At 42.8% G+C, this 21,601-nt stretch overlaps 1 protein-coding gene across 2 annotated transcripts in view; it reads right to left on the bottom strand.

Annotated features, from left to right (window-relative positions):
• Positions 1–246: 246 nt before the first annotated feature.
• The window catches only part of TMEM233 (transmembrane protein 233), a 36,525-nt gene continuing 15,170 nt past the window's right edge, over positions 247–21,601 (bottom strand). The window contains exons 2-3 of one of the 2 annotated variants that reach the window (XM_003365502.5): positions 10,426–10,562; positions 247–2,279 (exon numbers count right to left, since the gene is read on the bottom strand). In XM_003365502.5, coding sequence (XP_003365550.2) covers positions 2,273–2,279; positions 10,426–10,562 — 144 coding nt within the window. In that variant the 3' untranslated portion in view covers positions 247–2,272. Of the gene's footprint in view, positions 2,430–10,425; positions 10,563–21,601 lie in introns of both variants that reach the window. The other variant, XM_005612562.4, reaches the window with a different exon arrangement.

Below are 21,601 nucleotides of genomic sequence, written 5' to 3' on the forward strand. Positions count from 1 at the left end.
AGGCCGTGAGGGCCCAACAGAAATCAGACCCCCTCTCAATCCCAGGGATCTCACTTAGTGACTTTAGTCAATGCCTCCTAGAAGGGCATTTCAGGGCCTAAGTTAGTTCAGATGATGCCTCTCTAGCCCCACCACCCGCCTCTCTGTGGTCTTTCCTACAGCCTGAGGCTGGTATCCATGAGCCCATTTTAGTTATGTGAGTCTCTAGAAGGTTGGGAACCCCAAGAAAACACAATTTACACAACGTGGTAAACAGGCTTACTTAAAGCCAATTTTATTCTGCCTCTCAGCAACACTTTTCATTCATTTGGGTAAAAGATCAGGGACCCAAACACAAACAAACAAGAAACAGGATGTCGGAACCAGAAATCAGGATCCGATACACAGGACTGAGATGGTGCTGGGATCTCTGTGTGCTGAGAATTCATGTCCCTGATTCAGTGTCCTCCTGGGACAAGTGCTGGCTCACCAGGGGCATCTTGGGTGAAATGACGGGTGGAATCTGGTGTCCATCAATGTTTATTTTTGGCTAGGGTCCAGGATTTTAACAAATGCCTGAGATTCATAATGATGGAAGAACAATTTGCATAGCATTCGGAATTTCCCTCCCGTGGCAGTCACATCTATTGTGGTGATTAATTCTCGTAACAACACTCCGAGGTAAGTCGGCAGGCGTTCTAATCTCAATTTTCCAGACAAAGAAATTTGAGGCACAGAGAGGCCAAGAAAAGTGCCTAAAATCAGCTCGCATAGCTAGTTGGCAGAAAAAGGCGTTGGAACTCAGGTATTCTGACCCTCAGCCTCCAATCGTTCACTTAGAACGATTTTCTCTTGCTCAGGAAAGTTCATGCTCACTTTCTAATGTTAGTTCTTGAACTTATTTTTGCCGTATATACATTTCACCTGCGGTGTTCATCACTTGACAGTTATCTCTGAGTCCACTTAACTTTTCTTAAGTAAATTTATTTGAACAGAAACGATATATCACTTCCCTAAATAAAAAGCCATAAATGGAAGGTAATTAATAAAATAAATACAATGAAAACAAAACCATGTTATTCAATTCTATCTAGACAGAAGACTTTGAACCTGAGGCCTGCTCTTTCTTTGTAAAAAGGGAAAAGAGCCAAAAGTATCAGAAAGGTATAAAGGGCGCACGAGCACTAAGCAGAGACTTTCTCTGGCTGTGATCAGGATTGAAAAAGAATAGAAAAGGGGAAACATTCTTTGTGTTTCAGTGTCACTTAGTGTTGTGGCTATAAACGAGTTAAAAATTATCTTGTGTACCACCAGTGATACACCTTGCATTCTGTGAAACACGGGGTTATCGTGTTCTGGTAGGCAGAATAATGATGTCATTAAATCATTACATTCATACCTAAAGGGTTTACATTTGACAAAAGAAATACACTGGGTAGCATTTCCAGGTGGCATCCAGGAAAATCAAAAATCTTGCCTGAGACTTGCTAAAATACAAAAAGAGAGAGTTTGAAGAAAGCACATTCCACAAACACAGTGTATTCCCAAAAGTGGCATGGAGAAGATGCTCGGGTACCTGGAATTGACCACTGAGGACATTCTCAGAGTCTGTTGGAGTGAAAAGTGAGGTTGAGGTCAAATTGACCAACAGGGGATGCAAGCAGCTGGCGGGGGCTGGGGGGGAAGCCATTAGGAAAAGCAAGACCAAGACAAAAGCCCAGCAATTCCTTGAGTTTGTGTCTTTGACGATGAGATGAGTGAACTGTGGGGGTGAGGGTGGGGCGGCGGATGTAGGACAAGCCACTGAAGATTGAAGGGCCACTATAACATGTAAAAATAAACGGAAAAATGCACACACTCAACTCCATTGGATAACTTTAGACATGCTGCAAATGTTTGTGCTCGACATTGCAAACACCAGCATCCATTGCTCTTCCTGGAACATCCCTCTCCCCCCAAATCTGGAGCCCCCCACCCCCCATTAAAAGTAAGGAGATTTCCTGAGGCTGATCTCTGGAGAAGAGGAATGGACACAATGGCTTTTGCTAAACTGAAACAATGAGACTTGATTTTTTCTTTTTTTTAAAAAAAATCAATGACTCTGGCTGATCTGGCTGTGCTGCTCGGTTTTCCTAAATTTTGGACTTTTTTTTAGTTCATTTGCCAGGGACCTGCCTCTGGAGAGTTCTGGAGGAAAAGATCTCACAGTCTGAAGTCAAGGATCGATTCCTCAGAAACTCCTTTGGGGTGGGATGAGGTCCATCCTCCATGCTCGCGGCTGACTGCTGGCTGCTCAGGCACTGCGTGGTACAAACAGACAAAGTGAGAGGGACAGCTGGACAGAGCCTTCTCGCCCGAGGGCGTCCTTCTTCCGTGGCAATTGCTCTGATCAAATGACTATTGACATAGACCAGCAGATCTGCATGCTTTTGACTCTAAGAACTGGCTTCCTTTTGAGAAAAAAAAAATATTTTATTTGGAAACATGCTTTATTTTACATGTGGCACATGCAAAAAACGAAATGATACAGATGTAGCAAATACCTTCTGGGCATTTCTGAATCTCATTCTCCTCAAGGGTTAGTAACACTGTTGGCATTTAGCATGCATCCTCCAGGCATTTTTCCCTATGTTTAAATCCATAAATACGCACTTAGAAATTCATGTGTGTGTTTACATAAATGGGATCATGATATATATGTGTATATCTATATCTATATATATTTATTTATTTACTCAATAAATGTTGCATGCCAGGCACTGCTCTAAGTGCTGGTGAGAATGACAATACCTGACAGCTACATAGTGAGTACCTTGTGCCAGGCACTGTGCTTACACAATTTAATCTTCACAGCCCTTTGAGGTAGGTCATGTTGTATCCCCATTTTACAGATGAGAGAATTGAGGCACAGATTGGTTAAAAAAAACATGCCCAAGGGCACACAGCTACTTAGCGGTAGAACCTGGATTTAAACTTGAACAGTCTAGCTTCCAAGTAAGCATCCTTAAGTGTCGTGCTCTATTACTATGGGCGATGACAAGAATGAAAATGCTCCTGGAGTTTTCATTCCAGTAGGAGGAAGCAAACCATAAAAAAACATATGTTTGATTATATATATTAATATGTTATACATAAATATATATCATTATACATAAGTATATAAATACATAAATATATTATTATATATTTATATGTAATTTATATATTATATATAATTTTATATTATTTGTAAAATTTCTTGGAGTGGTAAGTACTAGGAGGAAAAGTAAAGTTGGATAGGGGACAGAGAGAAGCGGGGTGGGGTTGTGGTGGTATTTTAGAGAAGCTGGTCAGGGGTAACCTGTCTGCTAAGGTAACATTTGCTCAACCATCTTGAGGAGAGATGGGAGCAAGCCATGTGGCTATCAGGAGGAAGAAAATTCTAGATCGAGGGGCCAGCAAGTGCAAAGGCCCAGGAGCAGGAACATACTTGTGTTGCTCAAAGAAGAGAGAGGAATTCAGTGTCGCTGAGGTGGAGGAGTGACGGGGAAAGTGCTGGGAGATGAGGGGACTCACATCATGTGGGGCCTCATAAAGCCACAGTAGGGGGGATATTTCTGTGTTTAAAGGGGAAAGTAGAGTAGCATTCCATCCTATGAGTAAACCACTGTGAATTTAACCATCTTCCCACTGACAGACATTTAGGTGGTTTCAGGGTTTCTCCTATTTCAAACAGAGCTGCAATGACATCATATACATCCTTGGTTCTCACCCCTGGCTGCCCATTAGAATCATCTGGAAGGCTCTTAAACCTGCCAATGCCAACGCTATTAGTGGAGATTCTAATTTAACTGGTACAGGGTGGGCCCGGGGCATTGGCAGTTTTATTTTAATTTTTTAAATTTATTTTTAATTTTTTTTTTGAGGAAGATTAGCCCTGAGCTAACTCCTGCCAATCTGGCCCTGAGCTAGCATCTGTGCCCATCTTCCTCTACTTTCTACGGGGGATGCCTACCACAGCATGGTGTGCCAAGTAATGCCATGTCCGCACCTGGGATCCGAACCGGCGAACCCTGGGCTGCCAAGAAGCGGAATGTGTGCACTTAACTGCAGCGCCACCAGGCCGGCCCCACATTGATAGTTTTTAAAGCGCCCAGGTGATTCTCATGTGTAGCCAGGGAGGAGAATTACTGTTGCACCTGTATCTAGAGTGGATCCTGAAAAGGAGAATTGCTGGGTGGGAGGGCAAATGGATTTTAAAGTTTAATAGATGCATCCAGATTGACCTCGCAGACTGTCTCAGTTTACTCTTCTACCAACAGTGTTGTATCCAATTCTTCACACTCTTGCCAATCTTGATATTATCCATCTTTTTCATTGTTTCAATCTGGCAGACAAAAAACTATGGTGTTTCCTTGTTGCTTTAATTTGTGTTGCCCTGCTTACTGGTGAGGTGCAACATCTTTTTCGTGTTTATTCTGATTTCTTTGTCACTGTCCACAAGTTTGTATCCTTTTCAAAGCAAAAATCTTTCCATTGTTGATAATGACTTAAGTATGACTTGTCTTGACCTCAGCTTATCTGAACCAACAAAGAAAGACCCTTCTGATCTTCTGGAAATAGGTAATGTTCCCCATTGTTCACCATGAAATCACAAAAATTCCCTGAAGACACATCTGTGCAAAACAATCCCCAGGAAGCCTTACTCCGGCCAATAATACAGGGCAGAAGACGGACCTGCTTTTACATTCTTGCAAGAAGGCCAAATTTTTGCTTCTCGCTCACCTTCGCATTTATGCTTTCTTCCAATCCTAATGCAATGGGAGGATATTTTGAGGCCAGGAAAGGATTCATTCCACTCTAAGACAGCAGCTTTACCAGTGTGGAATGGGCTAATATCTGCTAACTCTGAACCCGCTAATGGGAGACAGTCGTGGGACCCTTAACCTTGTTAGAAGTTAAGTTCTTCCTTAATGGAAACCTTGGAATGTGAAGGCTCTTATTTCTAAGAATGACAAACAAGTACTTTTAATACATGGTGGGTGTGCCTGGCTCTTTAGACGCCTATAAGACCACCCAGAGGTGTAAGTTCAGTGGGGTTGCATTGTGTGTGTATCTAACTTACAGCAAAGCAACCATTTGGGTTCCTCAAAAACAAAAAAGCAACTGCTTAAAGGGAGCTGGAGAATCTGGCCACCACCTCGCTCAATGCTTTTGCGCGTGGACGGGTATACGACTCATTGCTTCTGTGTGAGCTTGGAGCATGGTTCCAGTGTTTGAACATATGACGTGAGCTCTAAACAGCCAACTGCTTCAGCTGTTGCTCAACCCAAGGAATCTCATCTCTTCCAACACTGGAGGGAACGCTGGCTCTACTGGGCTGATCAAGATACAGTGTGTGAGTCTCTAATAGGGCGCCCTCCTATGGATGCTTCCAAGATCCATTTTGATTCTACTCAAAGCTCACCTTATCCTCTGACATTATGATTTCACCCCCGAGTATGATGAAGCTCCACTGAATGTCATTTGCCATATTTGTGGTAGACAACACTTGTCTCCCTCATGCCCAAGCTTTGTCATGGTCAACTGGTTTTGCTCTTAAGGAAGTTCCACTGAATTCTACCAAGTTTCAGATATGTGGCCACAAGCCTGCCCATGAGGAAAGAAGGAAGAGGAAAGTTGGGAGGCGTGCAAACTTTCTAGGGAGTAGTGAGGAAGCAGCAATCACTGAAGCCTCTTCCAGGTGTCTTAGGCATGTAAAAAAGTCTGTTTTGCAGCATATGTCTACACAGCTAAGAATATCCTCCATTAAATGCAAACCCCAAGAACAGTGGTCGACAACTTTAGAATACTTAGAACTGTCTTTGGCAGGTGCTTGGAAGTGCCTGCAATAATGCATATTTCAGGGCCATTCAGGGTGTCTTGATGGGGGCCCTTTAGAATCAGCCCAACTGAATCTGTCACAAGTGGCTCTGAAACACGACAAGAATAACCTAACCTGGCTTGACTCCTCAAGGCACCAGCAGAAAGTTGACTTAGGCTGGGGACTTGACTGATTAGGATCGATAAGTACATGGCGGTGATATTAAATGTTTCCCCTCTGGGTGGTTCATTTCTCCACTTCCCTTGCAACCTGAGGGCAGGGAATTTTCAGACATTGAGAGACTGCAAGTTTTTGGTTCCATATGGACCAGAGCATTTCTCTTCTGTCAGCGCAACATTCTATCCAAAGCTGTTGAATATTTTGGTTCAATGATTCCCAGCTCTTATGGATTAGATGTCATGAAACTCTCTCTCTGCTCCAACTACCACGTGACTTACACAGATATCCTGTAAAATTAGGATGAAGGAGACCTTTTCATATCTTTGTGTAAAGACTATCAGGACCTAAGTCTGTTCCAAGAAAGTAAACTACCTTGGATCTTAGTCATTTGGGAGAGAAGAGATTGGTTACAGTTTTCTCGATGAGGATAAAGAAAAATTTTTTGAAAGATAGGATTTAGCAATTTTTAAAGGCAATAGTTTACTTCATACAGTTTTTTTTGAATACTCAGAAAACTCCCGTATTCAAGATTTTTTGGTCTCATCTCCAGGCTTGTCTTTTCTAAGGTCAGATTTCCCCAGGCCCCTCGTGGAAGGCCTTGCTGCCTTCCAGACTGTTGTGAAAGAACCTCCTGTGGGGACATCTAGGTGGTGACCTGACCCCTCTCCTTGGCAATGAGTTAGATGTAACATGTTGGGATGATGAGTTTGCTGATGTCAATGAAAACTGACCACTCTGTTAACGGGCTGGTTACTGATGGTGTGTTCTTCCTTTTGGATTTGGGAGGGAGGAAGTTTGCCAAACAGTGTTCTGCTGACCACCTGCCTCTGAACCCCAGGGTGAGAGCCGGGAGCTGGAAAATGCAGATTCTTGGGCCTCCCTTCTGACTTAGCGAGATGGAATCCTTTGAGGTGGGGCCCTAAGGTCAACTTCTTTTAAACCTCCCCAGGTAACTCTTATGCAGCCCAAAGTTTGGGAATCTCTGCCTTAGTAACTCCACATTCCCATTCAATTCTTTCAGTGAGCTGGGCTGAGAAATTTTATTTCAAAGGATTACTGAGAAATTGGCCTTGTTATTGGTCTTAACGGAAAATAGAATTGATTTCATTTTCGAAGGGCTAGTTTCTTGCTCTCTTCTTACACACACACACACACACACACAACAAAGCCTTTAAATTAGAGTTTGTCCATGGGCCTCTAACTCTGGAAAACATTTTTGTTTTCTTTGATAACGTGGAGGGAAGGATATCTCAAAGGAAACTGATCGTACAGATGGGGAAATAATTCTAGCCTCACTTTATAGATAGAGAAACAGAGGCACAGAGAGTTTAATAACTTGCCAGGGTGGTCTGGTGGTAGAGCTAGGATTAGAATCTTGGTAAAACTGATGGTGAAATCCAGGCTCTAACCACTGTGAAACACTGCCTCTTAGGAAGAAGTGATGGAGAGGCAACACTCTCTCGCATCTTTTATTACTATGTTCTAACAAAACCTAAATCATAAGCATGCACACAGCAGTGCTTTATCTCCAGATAGAAACATTTATATTAAGAATGGAGAAAGTCCTCATATATGAAGACTTCTGGGTTCCTTGTAAAACCTCTTGCACTGTGTCTAATTAGCATCAGTCTTTGAAAGCCAGCTTGCCCGCTGGAGAGGGCAGGTAGACGTTGTCCATGCAGCAGATGTGGTTTTTGTATTGTTTTGTTTTTGGCCCTCATTATGTGTTTAAATAATGTGAGTTGGTTGTCAACATATAAGAATCAGAAGACTTTTACATAAAAACCCAGGTTTCTAATGTCTTTTGAAAGATGGGCCCCATGGGGTCTGCATTCTAAGTGGTAACCATTAGCTGGAGCAGAGCAGCGGTTGCTCCCTTTAAACTGTGTCTCTAATTCACCACACTCCCCACCGCTCCCTATTATCCTGCAACCAGGCTGCTTCCTTCCCGGATGTTCCCTGCCTCACTCCTGCAGTCTTTGATTTTGTTAACTTTGGCTCTGACTCATTACATGTTTTTTTGTAGGTTCATCCATATGAATCATATAAATCGTTTATCCATATAAATCCATATATATATATATATATATATATATCCACATAAATCAATTCTGGAGTTAGCCACGAGGTGGGTGCCATCTACACGCCTTTGTTATTGTGCATACTAGAAGGGACATAGTGACTTAGAGGCAGTGCGGTGTTGTGGTTGAGAACAGAGTTTGCAGAGCCGGATTATCCCAGGTTTAAACCCTGCCTTTACCCCTAACTAGCTGTGAGATGTCAGGCAAGTCACTTCACTTCTCTGAGCCTCAGCTGAGAAATGGGGATAATAAGACCTACTTTGTGGGATTGCTGTGAGGATTCAATGAGGATTAATCCATGTAAGAGCTTAGACAGTACTTGGCATATGGTAAGTTCTATGTCAGTGTCAGTTCCTATTATTATAACCCACTTAGCTCAAACACTGATCTGGCGGTATGTATTTTCACAAGTCCCCAGGAGTTAGGCCAAGACTTGGCCTCTTTCCCTGGAACACTGTCCTTAGAGTTCAAGGCTTTGTACTCATGAGCCAAACTCAATTTCGTGGCATCTTAAATTCTGAGCTCCTTTCCCAGCTATGTTGACAACAATAGTAATAATAGGATTAATAAGTGATCTGCATTTTTTGTGCACCAACTAAGGAACAGACACCAAGCTGTAAACATCCTGTGCATCATCTAATTAACCTTCCCAACAGCTTTATTAAATGGGTACTACTAAAATCCCCAATTTACAGAGGAAGAAACTGAGGCTGAGGGAGGTCAAGCAGTTGGCTGAGGGTCTCCCGGTGAGTAAGTGGGAGAGGGGGAACCTGAGCCCAGGAAGTCAGGTGTCAAACCTGCACCATTAACCCTCCACTCCAGAGCCCCATGCTCTCTCTCTCTCTCACAGACACACACACAGACACACACTATGGCTTCCTAAAGAATAAAGTTGGGTGTGTTCACATCTATTCTCCAAGCATCTTCTCCTTCAGAGGCTAACATCATCAACTTGCCATCTGGCAGGCAAGAACCCTTGAGTTTCCTTTGATGTTTTAGCGTCCTTTTCCCCTCTCTGTGGCCAAAGCCATCTATTTTTTCCTTTGTCACTCTTTCTGTTTTGACATCTCCATCTCCATCCAACTGCCCCTGATTGCTCCTGGATCTGGCTTGTCTGATAGGAAGTTGACCTACTGTGACATCCTCTACCCTCTTGGTTGCCAAGGTTGGGTCAGCTGATCTGGCAAGCTAAAGGGTGTCCCCTTCCTCCCTCACCCACCTGGTGAGCCCTTCCTGAAACCAACCCAAAGAAGCTGACCTTCTCGGCTCGAGGGAAATTGTATAGGAGTAACTGTGCTGCTTTGGCAGAGAGCTAAAGGATTTCTCAGAGTTCTTATCTATCTTGCCAGAAGCTGCACAGTGAGACGGAGATGGATCTGGGCTCGTCATTACAGGATCTTGGTTGTCCATCACACCACCTTGCCCTCTGTCAACCTCTGATGGAAAGAGTCATTGATTCTAGCAAGATGGAGCCCATTTCATCTGGTTGGAGAAATCAGAATAAATTTGCCCAAACCCAGAGAGAAACATCAACCTCATCCATCTCTTCATGACATGAGACCTTGTTGGCAATACCAAAACTGACGGTGACCTTCCTGGCCTTAAACTGAGAACGGTTTGGCTAGATGGATGCAAAATCATATGGGAAATTATTTATCAGATCAGATGGTAAGGCAGAGCGAGTAATAATCCTAAATATCCTGTCTACTCTCTCACATTTCCCACTCTCTTATAGTTAGGTGGACTGGTTTTAGGCAATAAATTATGAGCCTAAGTGACATTCATCACTCCAGGGCTGATGCAGTGAAAACGCACATGGGATTCTCTGATTTTCCTCTCCCCTGCCTTAGCCTGAGGTAACCTCATGTTGCAGATCAGAGTCTGGAAAACCACCACCCACGGGCCAGCTTCCTGTTTTTGTAAATAAACTTTTATTGAACACAGCCACGTCCATTCATTTACATGTTGTATATGGCTGCCTTTGTGCTAAAATGGCAGAGTCAAGGAGTTGCAACCGAGATGGCGATAGAGACCATACGGCCTGCAAGGCCTAAAATATTTACTGTCTGGCCCTTTATAGGAAAAGTTTCTTGATTGCTGTTCTAGATAGAGCAGTACAAGATGGTGGAGCTTTGGATGGCCTGGGACCCTGAATGACTGTGTGGAGTAGAGACCCTCCCCAAACCTACATGGCCCATGTAACAACAGTGAGGAAAAAATGAAAACGTGTTTGTTTGGGATTGTTACCAGAGCATAACTTAAACTCTCCTAATAGATTCCAGCGGACATTCCAGAAAAGCCATTTTACATTGGGGGAGGGGGGGATTCAAAAAGCCTACTTACTTCCTTGCGAAGTGAACAGCGCAAGTAATGCCGATGATGAGAAGGCCAATAATGATGGAGGCAATGGCCACCCACTTGGCATTCCTCCCAAGCCGCCTGGATCCTTCAATATCTCCATCGTTGTAGCTGTTCATAGACTGGGGGACACAAGGGAAGAGCTGGTGATGACAGACGACCCACAAGGAAAGACATGTGTTTCTTAGGCTGATCTGAGCAGGCAACGTGGTTGTCACCTCCTCCAGGAAGCCTTCCCTGAACTCCTAGCCTGAGTTAATCTCCCCTTCTGTGTTTCTTGATTACTTTCATCTTAGTATTTACCATACTATATTAAAATGATTGATTTGGTCTCTCCCATTAGAGTGTAAAAGTGCTATGTGGGCAGGAACCATTATCTGTCTTGCTCAGCACAGTATACCAGTGCCCAATGCAATATGTGTCATGTAAAAGATGCTTGATAAATATTTTGAGAATGAAAGGATGAATGGGTATGTCTGTCTCATCCACTAGAACAGGGGTTTGCAAACGACGGCCCGAGGGCCACATCTATGAGCCTGCTGTTTTTGTAAATAAAGTTTGTTTGGAACACAAGCCACACTCATTTGTTTACTATTGTCTGCAGCTCCTTTTTTGCTATGAGGGTAGAGCTGAGTAGCTGGGACAGAGACCATACAGCCTGCAAGGCCTAAAATATTTACTATTTGGCCCGTTCCAGAAAAAATTATCGTATTCCTGCGTTAGAAGGTCAGTCTATGAGGTCAGGGACCTTGGCTGAACTGTTCACTTCTATGCCCAAGCCGAGGTGTTATTCAACTGGTACCTGCTCATATGGCTTTCCCAGCTGTTAAACTATTGAAATATTTTCTGTACTGGCTGGTAAATAGCAGCTACCCTCCCCGGTGCCCCAGCCTTCCTGGCCTTTCCTCTGAATTCTCCCAGACTTCCCCGTGATCCAGCAACTTCAGGGCTACCACTGGGCCCAACAGAGCAGCCTTTCTGATCCTGTGCCCCTGTCACACTTGTTAAATATTTGAAATATCACCCCTTTGAGCAGTGTCTGGTACATTGTAGGAACCCAAGAAATAGGTATTGGCTGAATGGGTGAGTGAGTGTCTGCTTCCTTACAGAAGGTGGGTTCACTGAGAGCATCTTGGGGTCCCCCTGGAACCGGGCCTGGTGTCAGACAAAGGGGAGGTGCTCAGAGAAAGCTTGCTGCTGAGCTGAAGCCCAGATGTCATTCTCTCTCTTTATCAGGACTCCCACTGCTGAGAAGCTTCCAAAAGTTGTGCTGCAGCCCAAAGAAGACTGGAAATCTGTGTTCACAAGTTACAGCCAGAGGGCCTCGACCAGTGTGGTGGATTGCAGATTTCAGCAGGAACCTTTCTTCTCGATCCTGAAATCACAGCACTTCAGGAATAACTGCTCCCCTTTTTGTACTATTAGGGGAGATTAGGCGTATGCAGACAATTACAAGCCAGAGAAACACCCAGTCTACCACAGAGCTTTCTGCTTCCAGAAGCTTCCATTAATTCTTGGATCCCGGCCACCTTAGTCAGCAACAGGCCAGGAGACTTGGCAATGAAGAGGACTTGCTCTCAGGTCTCTTGCATGAATGGGAAAGCAGGAAACCGCAGTGACATCAGGGTCTGCCAGCAGGGTGAATTCCAGGATTCTGAGCCCTGAATTGTGGGGTTCTCAACCATGGATGCTCATTACAAACACGTGGCTAAAATATGTATTTTTTAATACAGATAGCTGGACCCTATCCTGGAGAGATTCTGATTTAACTGGTGTGGGGACCAGATACCAGCTTTAAAAAAAATTGTGGTAAAATATACAAACATAATATTTACCATTTTCACTCTTTTTGAGTGTACGATTCAGTGGCATGAAGTAAGTTCACACTGTTGTGCAACCATCTCCATCATCCATGATCTCAAACTAAAACTCTGCACCCATTAAACACTAACTGCCCGTTCTTCCCTCCCCCCGTCCCTGGCGACCACAATTCTGCCTTCTGTGTCTATGGATTTGACTCCTCTAGGGACCTCATATAAGTGGAATGACACAATATTTGTCCTTTTGTATCTGGCTTAATTCACGTAGTGTAATGTCTTTAAGGCTCATCCGTGTTGCAGCATGTGTCAGAGTTTCCCGCCTTTTTAAGGCTGAATAATATTCCATCGTATAGATATACCACAATCTGTTTATCCATTCATCCATTGATGGACACTTGTGCCACAATATACATATTTTTAAAGCTTCTTAGGATTGAAAACCTTTGGTCTAGGCAGCTATCCTTAATGTCTTGCAAAGTCAACATGCTTACCACCTGAATATTTAACCCAAGGAAGTATGTAATAGAGTGTTGGCTCTAAACTAAGAGAGATCTGAGTTCAAATTCCATGTGTTATCAGTGTGAGAATTAGAGCAAGTTATCAAGCTTTCCAAGCCTCAGTGTCCTCATCTGTAAATTGGGGGCAATAGAATAGAACCTCCTTCACACTGGCGGAGACAATGAGTTAATGCATCCAAAGTGGTTAACATTGGCCCAGCACATAGTATATGCTCAACGAATGTTGGCTTTTATTGTGAATTGCTTCTCTCTGTCTTGTTCTTCCTCTAAAGCTGAGATCCTTACGGTGCAAGGAAATCATCTGTGCTACTTCTCAGAATTCTAGGGGATCAGGCCCTACTCCTTGCTGGAGCAGAATCTTCGGGGACCAAGTTTGAGAAACTTTCCTTTAGAGGCTTCACAATCAAAGTCACTGCATAGAATCTTAGAACCCCAAATTCTGAGCTCATAATCTAGTTTAAACTTATGTGGATTTAGATGTTCCTAAACTGATCATTGTTTTATTGTGCTTCTTTGAAAAACCCAGTTCTGAGATTATGCACGGCAATGCACTTGTGTTGCTGTAACCAGAAGAAAAATAATGAAACCCCCCTCCTTCCCCAAATATTGTCAACTCCTGGCTCTTCGGATGAAAAACCCGTTTCACGTTCTCAGCGGCACGGACTACAGAAGTGGGAAGAACAGTAAGCCTGTGCCATGTTAAGGGCGCATCTGCATCTCTGCATCGCCCATGAGAACAGGTGAGATGGGGCTCCCTGGGCCACTTGAGTTGTTTGCTACAGGTTAGCAGAGTTGTGCTGGTGACCTGGCGGAGCGGGGTTTGGGGGCAAGCCATGGGCAAATCCTGCCCAACCTTCACCACCTGCTGCCAGTCTGGCATCTTATAGTTGACCTTCCTCTCTGCAAACTAGCATCTCTCTGGGGCTCACAGGGAGACAGTGAGCCGGCCCAGGGATGGGGCCAGGAGTGGCTTGAAAAACAGATGAAAAGCCTCTTTCAGTGTCAAATGTAGACTCTTCTCTCCCCATGAATCCTCTTATGAACCATTTCTTCCTCTGGTTCTTGGAGAAGGGCTGCCCGTGGGTAAATCTGCTGATTAAATAGAAGGATATGGGGGGAAAGATGAGGGTGGGAAAACTCTAGAACTCTCACATTTCACTCTGAAGGACTACACTGGTTGGGGGGTCTTCAGAGTGGAGATCTAACAACAAAGGGAGAAGGAATTAATTCCCCTGTCCCTAATTTGTTGGCTGTAATCCTTTTCCTCTCCCCATTGGAATTACATACTAAAGGTCTCCTGGCAGATGCTACAGACTGAAAGGCTGGAAACAGATTTTAGAGAAAATGCACGGTTTATGAATCTTTTTCTGAAGAGCTTAGAAAGCAAACTAACCCATGTGCTTTGGAAGAACTAGAAAGAATCAGGGGATGGCTTAGATATTTAAAACTTACGTGATCTTCTCAGTTCTTTTACAAATTACAAATGTGATTTGTGAACATATAAAGCATTCCAACGCTATAGAAACATACACAGTCCGTAGTAATCTCTTCTCCCAATCCTATTTCCCAGAGATAACCACTGTTAGCAGTTCGGTGCGTTTGCTTCTAGATTTCTTTTTCCCCACAAATAATATGAAAGGAAAATGGACACTTTCTCCTGCTTCCGTTATGACTAAGCACATCGTGTTTCGCAGTCAAGATAAAGAAATGGCAATTTGCTCCCTGAGATAAACCAAGAGTAACAGGGTCAGTCTGTGTAGGATGCAGCCCTCCGCTATGAAAACCTTCAATGTTTCCCATAAATCTTGGCAAAGACAACTCCCTCCCTGCCTTTTGTGATGTTGGTGCCGAAACATAGGCCCCTTCCTTTGTGGATATTGTCTTCTCTGGAGAAAGATACTGTTTTGCTTTGTCTGGTTTTTTTTTGTTGTTGTTTTTTTATCGTAACAGACTAATGTAAAACTTGGTAACCTTGGTAATTTTGCATTTGTTTCCTTTAAATACTTGTTTTGTGCTTTTTATCTGGCTAGCTGGTCATTTTGAATTTGGACTGCCTTGCATTTCTTTTCAAGGAAAATTTTTTCTTCTCTAAGTATTTTGGCCTTGGAGTCTTTCTTTGACAAAACAATAATGATGACAGATAACACTTACTGCATATTTGTTATGTGCCAGGCACTGTCTCAAATGCTTTACAAGGATTATCTCATTAGTCCTCATAACAACCCAATGAGGTAAATGCTTTAGTGTTTCCATTTTACTGATGGGAGAGTTGAGGCAGAGATGGTAAAGTGATTCGCCCAAAGTCACAGGGCTAGTTTGATAAAGTGTGTATATGCGTGTGTGTGGCTTTGTATACACACACGTGCATACAAACACACCCTTAGTGTTTTTTATTGTTTTCTTTTTCTCTTTATTCCAAGATATGAGTAGTATTATACTATACTTCTTGCTCTGTAACTTGCATTTTTCCACTAATACAGGCTGGGAGACTTTCCAAGCCAGTGCTTCTAGGTCTTTCATCCCTGTTTTCTTTCTCCAGCCGTTATTTAAAACAATGAGCTAGATGGATAGGCTTCCTAAGGTCACATTATCCTTGCATTCTCGGGGAAAATCTGAATTTGCCATGGCACATTTTTTTGGGTAACTTTTTGTTTTCAAACAGCTTCAAACTTATAGCAAAGTTGTGAGCATGGTTGTCTCATGCTTTTTAATGGCTTTGTAGTAGTCACTTAAATGGTTGCTCTTCACCAACAGACATCTTAGTTATTTCAAGTTTGCTGCAGTTACATAATACGCTGTAGTGGACACACTTATCCAGATATTCACATGTCTGAGCCCCTCCTTGGATGGATTCCTGGGAATGGGATTGCTACGTCAAAGGGCAGACGTACTTACATTTGGAGGGACAGAGTCAAATTGCCCTGCAAAAAAGCTACACAAATGTACACTCTCACTAGCAGTATTTAAGCGCCCTTTCCCCTACATCTTTACCAACACTGTATATTATCAATCTATTTTTTTTTTTTGCCATTTTGATAGGTTAAAAAGAATCTCAAAATATCATTTCTTTGATAATGGTGAGATTGAGCTATCTTTATATCCTTCAGACCTCGGCTCAAATGTCACCTCCTTAGAGAGGCTTTCTCAGACCAGCATATCTAAAACTCTCCCTGGTGACTAATACAGTGGCCGAAACAGAAGGAGGTTAATAAATAATTGTTGTATGGATGAATGTTTATTGGTCAAATGTATTTCTTCTTGATGAATTTTATACTCATATCCTTTGTCCAGTTTTCTATTGGTTTGTCTTTTTCTTATTGATTTATGAGAACTTTTTATATATTACAAATCAGCACCGTGCAATAGAAATATAATAGGAGGCACATATGTAACTTCTTAAATTTTCTAGTAGCCACATTAAAAAAGTAAAAACACATAGGTGAAATTAACTCTAATAATAAATATTTTATTTAACCTAACACGTCCAAAATATTAGCATTAAAACCTATGGCACTAACCATATTTCAGGTACTCAACAGTCACATGTGGCTAGTGGCAACTGTACTGAATAGCACAGCAGATGATATACCTTAATCTATCATGTATGTTGCAAAATTTTCTCCCATTTTCCCCTGGTCCATTGTCTTTTTTCCCCCCAAATTATAACTTCTATTTTGATATAGATTAAGGCTCACAAGACGTTGCAAATTTATCCATTTTACATATGAAGTCTCAGAAAACTGAGACTCGGAGAGAGGGAAGCAGATAACGTTTCGACTTTCAAAGGCAACTTGCTAAGGAGGCTACAGACTTCAGCAGAAGATGGCGAGTTCGTCGACAAAGCCCTCCCCTTACGACTTCGTTATGCCCAAAGGAACCTGGGAGCTAGATTTATAACGCACTGTTGAGAGCCCAGCACCAGGTAGCTGATTGATTCTAATCTAATAAAAATTTGGACACTGATTAACAAAATAGGCTTAATAAATCTCTCATCTGTGCTACTGATCTCCCTGCCGAAAATTCCTTCATTTTCTTTGTTCTTGTCAGCCACCAAAAGTGCTCAGAATTTCCACATTCGCCCTCAAACAAGATTAGCCCCCAAATGCAAAATAATAACAATGGAAGACATTGTAGGTTATTTTTTATTGTGGCCCCCTGGTTATGATGGAGTAAATGAGTTAATACACATCAAGCGCTGAGCACAGCGCTTTGGAAATAGTATCAATAAGCACCGGCTATTGTATTGCATTATGATGTCATGCTGACGGGCGAAGATGAAAACAAATGACCTATTAAATATACTTTGGTGTGTTCCACTTAACCTTGCTCAATTGCACTTTCTTATGACTGTGTCCGGTGTCACTTCTGTTCCCTGGGGCAGGTAACAAAGTGAAGCCTTAGCAGCCAGTGACACCTAAGTGGGAAGTAGCTTTTCCGGAAAGCTCCTGATATCCGATGATACCCTACAAGAATAGAGCATACGACACTTGTGTGAGTGGATGGGACGGGAGCCTTGAGTGGCCTTGGCTTGAAAGCTGTCCTTGACTCCCTGTTGCCCTTGGAGAGAGACTCACATTCTTTTTTATTTTTTATTGAGGTCACATTGGTTTATAATATTCTATAAATTTCAGGTTAACGTCATTATATTTTGACTTCTGTGTAGACTGCATCATGTTCACCACCAGGAGTCTAGCTGCCGTCTGTCGCCATAAATGTTCTCCTTTACTCCTTTTACCCTCCCCGACCCCATTTCTCTCTAGTAGCCACCAACTGTTCTTCTTATCTATGTGTTTGTTTGTTTATCTTCCACATATGAGTGAAGTCATACAGTAATTGTCTTTCTCCATCTGACTTATTTTGCTTAGAATAATACTCTCAAGGTCCATCCATGTTGTCATAAATGGCAAGATTTTGTCTTTTTTATGGCTGAGTAGTATTCCATTGTATATATATATACCACAACTCCTTTTATTAATAGGGGTTAATATTTCAAAATATACAAAAAAACGTACAACTCAACAACAAAAAAACAAATGACCCAATCAAAAAGTGGGCAGAGGATAGAAACAGACATTTTTCCAAAGAAGATATACAGATGGCCAATAGGCGCATGAAAAGATGCTCAACATCACTAATTATTAGGGAAATGCAAATCAAAAGTAAAATGAGATATCACCTATGCCCATCAGAGTGGCTAGTATTAAAAAGACAAGAACTAGGGGCCAGTCCAGGGGTGTAGTGGTTAAGTTTGTGCTTCTGCTTCAGTGGTCCAGGGTTCGCCAGTTTGGATCGTGGGCACAGACTACATGCTGCTCATCAAGCCATGCTTTGGCGGCATCCCACATACAAAATAGAGGAAGGCTAGCACTGATGTTAGCTCACTGACAATCTTCCTCAAGCAAAAAGAAGAAGATTGGCAACAGATATTAGCTCAGGGCCAATGTTCCTCACCAGAAAAAAAAAAAAAAAAGACAAGAAATAACAAGTGTTGGAGAGGGTGTGGAGAAAAGGGAACCCTCATACACTTCTGGTGGGAATTCAAATTGCTGCAGCCACTATGGAAAACAGTATGGAGATTTCTAAAACAAAAAAATTAAAAATAGAAATACTATATGAACCCGCTATCCCACTACTGGGTATTTGTCCAAAGAACAAGACATCAACAATTCAAAGAGATTTATGCACCCCTATGTTCACTGCAGTGTTATTCACAATAGCCAAGACGTGGAAGCAACCCAAGTGTCCATGAACAGATGAGACTCACTTTCTTAATCACGGCCACCCGAGCCCTGCAGGGTCTGGCCTGGTAAGCCTCTCCAGCCTCTTTCAGAGCCTTCTTCCTTGCTCACCACCTCCCTCTTTCCTGCCCTGGTCTTTGTCCAGGTCATTTTCTCTGCTTGGAGCCCTCTTCCCTGTCTGTCTCATGTGGCTGGTGCCTGCGCATTCTTCCGGTCTCAGTTTACACGTCAATTTCCTCAGGGAAGCCTTCTCAGGCCACCTCATCTTAAGCAGGTCCCCTGACCTGTGCTCTGACTCAGCCCTGGTTTGTTTCCTTCCCGGCTCTTGATGCATCTCATGGTTATTTTACTCTTTGCTTACTGACTTGTTGCGTGTTTCTCTCCACCACCTGACTGTGAGCCACATGGGGGCAGATGCCGTGTCCCTTTTTAGTCACCACTCTATTTCCAGTGCCTAACGGAGGGCCTGACACCTAGCATTCCCTTACTTCCCTTACCTGCGGTTGGATCGACAGAAAGCCAAACTAATACACAAACAAAACAAACAAACACCCAAACGAAACAATTGACCAGTTTAACTTTCTGACCAAGGCGACCAGTTATTTTGGTACTGGCAGAACGAAAGGTAAATTGAGTCATTTATCTTTCTGTGTCAATGTTCTGAAGTGTGGGCTTCTGCTTTAGAACGGCAGACACGAGTTTGCTGTCTGAATGACCAGAAGAAGGAATTTTTGGCTTAAGATCAAGCGCTCATGAAGGAATTTTAGCCTTTTGGCTCTCATGTCATAAGCCAGAATCACTGACATTTTTTCACTTAAATGGAACCCACCCCCTGTATTTGTATAAGTGTATATGAATTGTGCTGTGCCCCATTTTATTACAGACAGTGGTATACAATGGACATATGGATCTTTAATACAGTAGCAGCTGAACCCAAGGGGAAAGTAAGGCTTTGTAGGGAGGGTTCTGAATCTGTTTTCCTCTTTTGTCACATGGTGATAATACTATCTACAGCACAGGCTGGTTGTGAGGCTTAACTGAGATAATGAGTGTTAAAGGGCCCAATATTATCTCATTTAATCTTGAAAACAACGCAGAGGTCTGCATTAACGTTCCCATCACATAGGTGGGAAAACCTAGACTCTGAGAAGTTAGGTGAAGGGACGAGCTTGGATTCGAACCCAGGAGTTGAGTGCAGAGCCTGAACCAGCACAGTGTATGTCTTTGAATCTGTTGCCAGCCCAGTGTTCACATTGGGAGACAAAGGAAAGAGAGACTACAAGAAAAAAAGAAGGAATTTTTTCACTAAACTCCACAGCACGTAGACAGATCTCTCCAACAAGGTTCACAAAGCAGTGAAGGAGCAAGGCCCAGACAATCCACTGAAGAGGAGAAAACATTTGAAAATTACATCTCTGAGAAGGGACTTGTATCCAGGATATATAAAAGATTCTTAAAACAACAATAAAAAGACAAACAACCCAATTAAAAATGGGCAAAGGATCTGAATAGACATTTCTCCAAAGAAGATATACAAACTGCCAATAAACACATCAAAAGGTGCTTAATGTTATTAGTCGTTAGGGAGATGCAAATCTAAACCACAACAAGATACCCACCAGGATGTCTACAATGAAAAAGACAGACACTGACGAGCGTCATTGAGGATGCAGAGAAACTGGAACCTTCATATACTGCTGGTGGGAATGGAAAGTGGCACAGCGACTTTGAAAACAGTCTGGCAGTTCCTCAAAAAGTTGAACACAGAGTTACCGTACGACCCAGCAATTCCGCTCCTAGGACCACACCCAAGAAAGCTGAACACGTATGTTCACACAAAATCTTGTCCATGAATGTTCATAGCAGCATTGTTTATAATAGCCAAGAAAATGGAATTATCCCAAATGTCCATCAACAAATGCATGGAAAAACAAAATGTGGTCTATCTGGACAATGGAATACTATCCAGCCTTAAGAAAGAGGAAGCAGTGATACATGCTACGACATGGATGGACCTTGAAAAGATGCAATGAGAAAGACACCAAACATAAGAGATCACATAATGTATGAGTCCATTTATATGGTGCATCCAGAGTAGCTGAACTCAGAGAGACAGAAAGCAGATTAGTGGCTGCTAGGGGCTGGGGGGACAGGCAAGGGGGCGGTGGATGAGGAGTCACTGCTAATCAGTATGAGATTTCTTTTTGGGGTGATGAAAATTTGTTGGAATTAAATAGTGGTGATGATGGCACCTCCTCGTGAATATACTAAAAACCACCAAGTTGTACCATTTTGCTCTTTTCTTTTTAAAGAAGCAAGACCCAGTGACAGAGCTTTTGCATCTTGAGGGCTCCAGTGGGCCAATGATGAAGCCCAGAGATGTCAGTGGGATCTGGCAACAGATGGTGGCAGGACTTTGAAGCAGCCGGGGGATGCCTGACGGTTACCCCAGTGCCCAGTGGAAGCAGCTGCCAGGCCCCGGAGGTATTAACAGTCAGCAGAGTAGACTTTTGTGTGAGCATGTGACTCCCAGAAACATAGAAAGGAATTTTGCGGGGAGTTGACTTGGCAGGGATGGACGAGACCCAGTGACCTGGACTATTGTTTATTAATGTAAGTCCCATTTAAACTCACAGGTCATTAATCTCTAGGGAAACTGGCCCCCAGACAAAAAGAGATGCTTCTTCAGTGACAAAATCAGCTCTGAGTAGTTTTTCTAGTTTGGAATGAGGGTTGAAATAAAAGTAAAGCAAGAATTGATGCTAAATGTGGGAGCAGGTTGGCTTGAGACCAGGGCAAAGTAATGGTCTGTTAAGAGCTCTTGTGTGATGCCCCACTAGATAACAGAGTCCTAGCTTTTTATTTTGTGGCTTACTCTGGGATTCCTTCTTGGAGGAGTTAAATACATTTTAAGCAGGTGACATAGATGTCATAGCATATGTCCCTGGACCACATCACGCTTATTCCACCCCAGGGTCTTTGCACTTCCTGGCTCTTCCCAGATCTTCTCATGGCTGGCTTGTTCTCATCCTTCAGCTTTTGCCAATCATGCTTTCTAAAGTAGAACCTCTTCTCTACTACCTGC

This window comes from Equus caballus, chromosome 8 (genome assembly GCF_041296265.1).
Source record: "Equus caballus isolate H_3958 breed thoroughbred chromosome 8, TB-T2T, whole genome shotgun sequence".
Classification (NCBI taxonomy): Eukaryota; Metazoa; Chordata; class Mammalia; order Perissodactyla; family Equidae; genus Equus; species Equus caballus.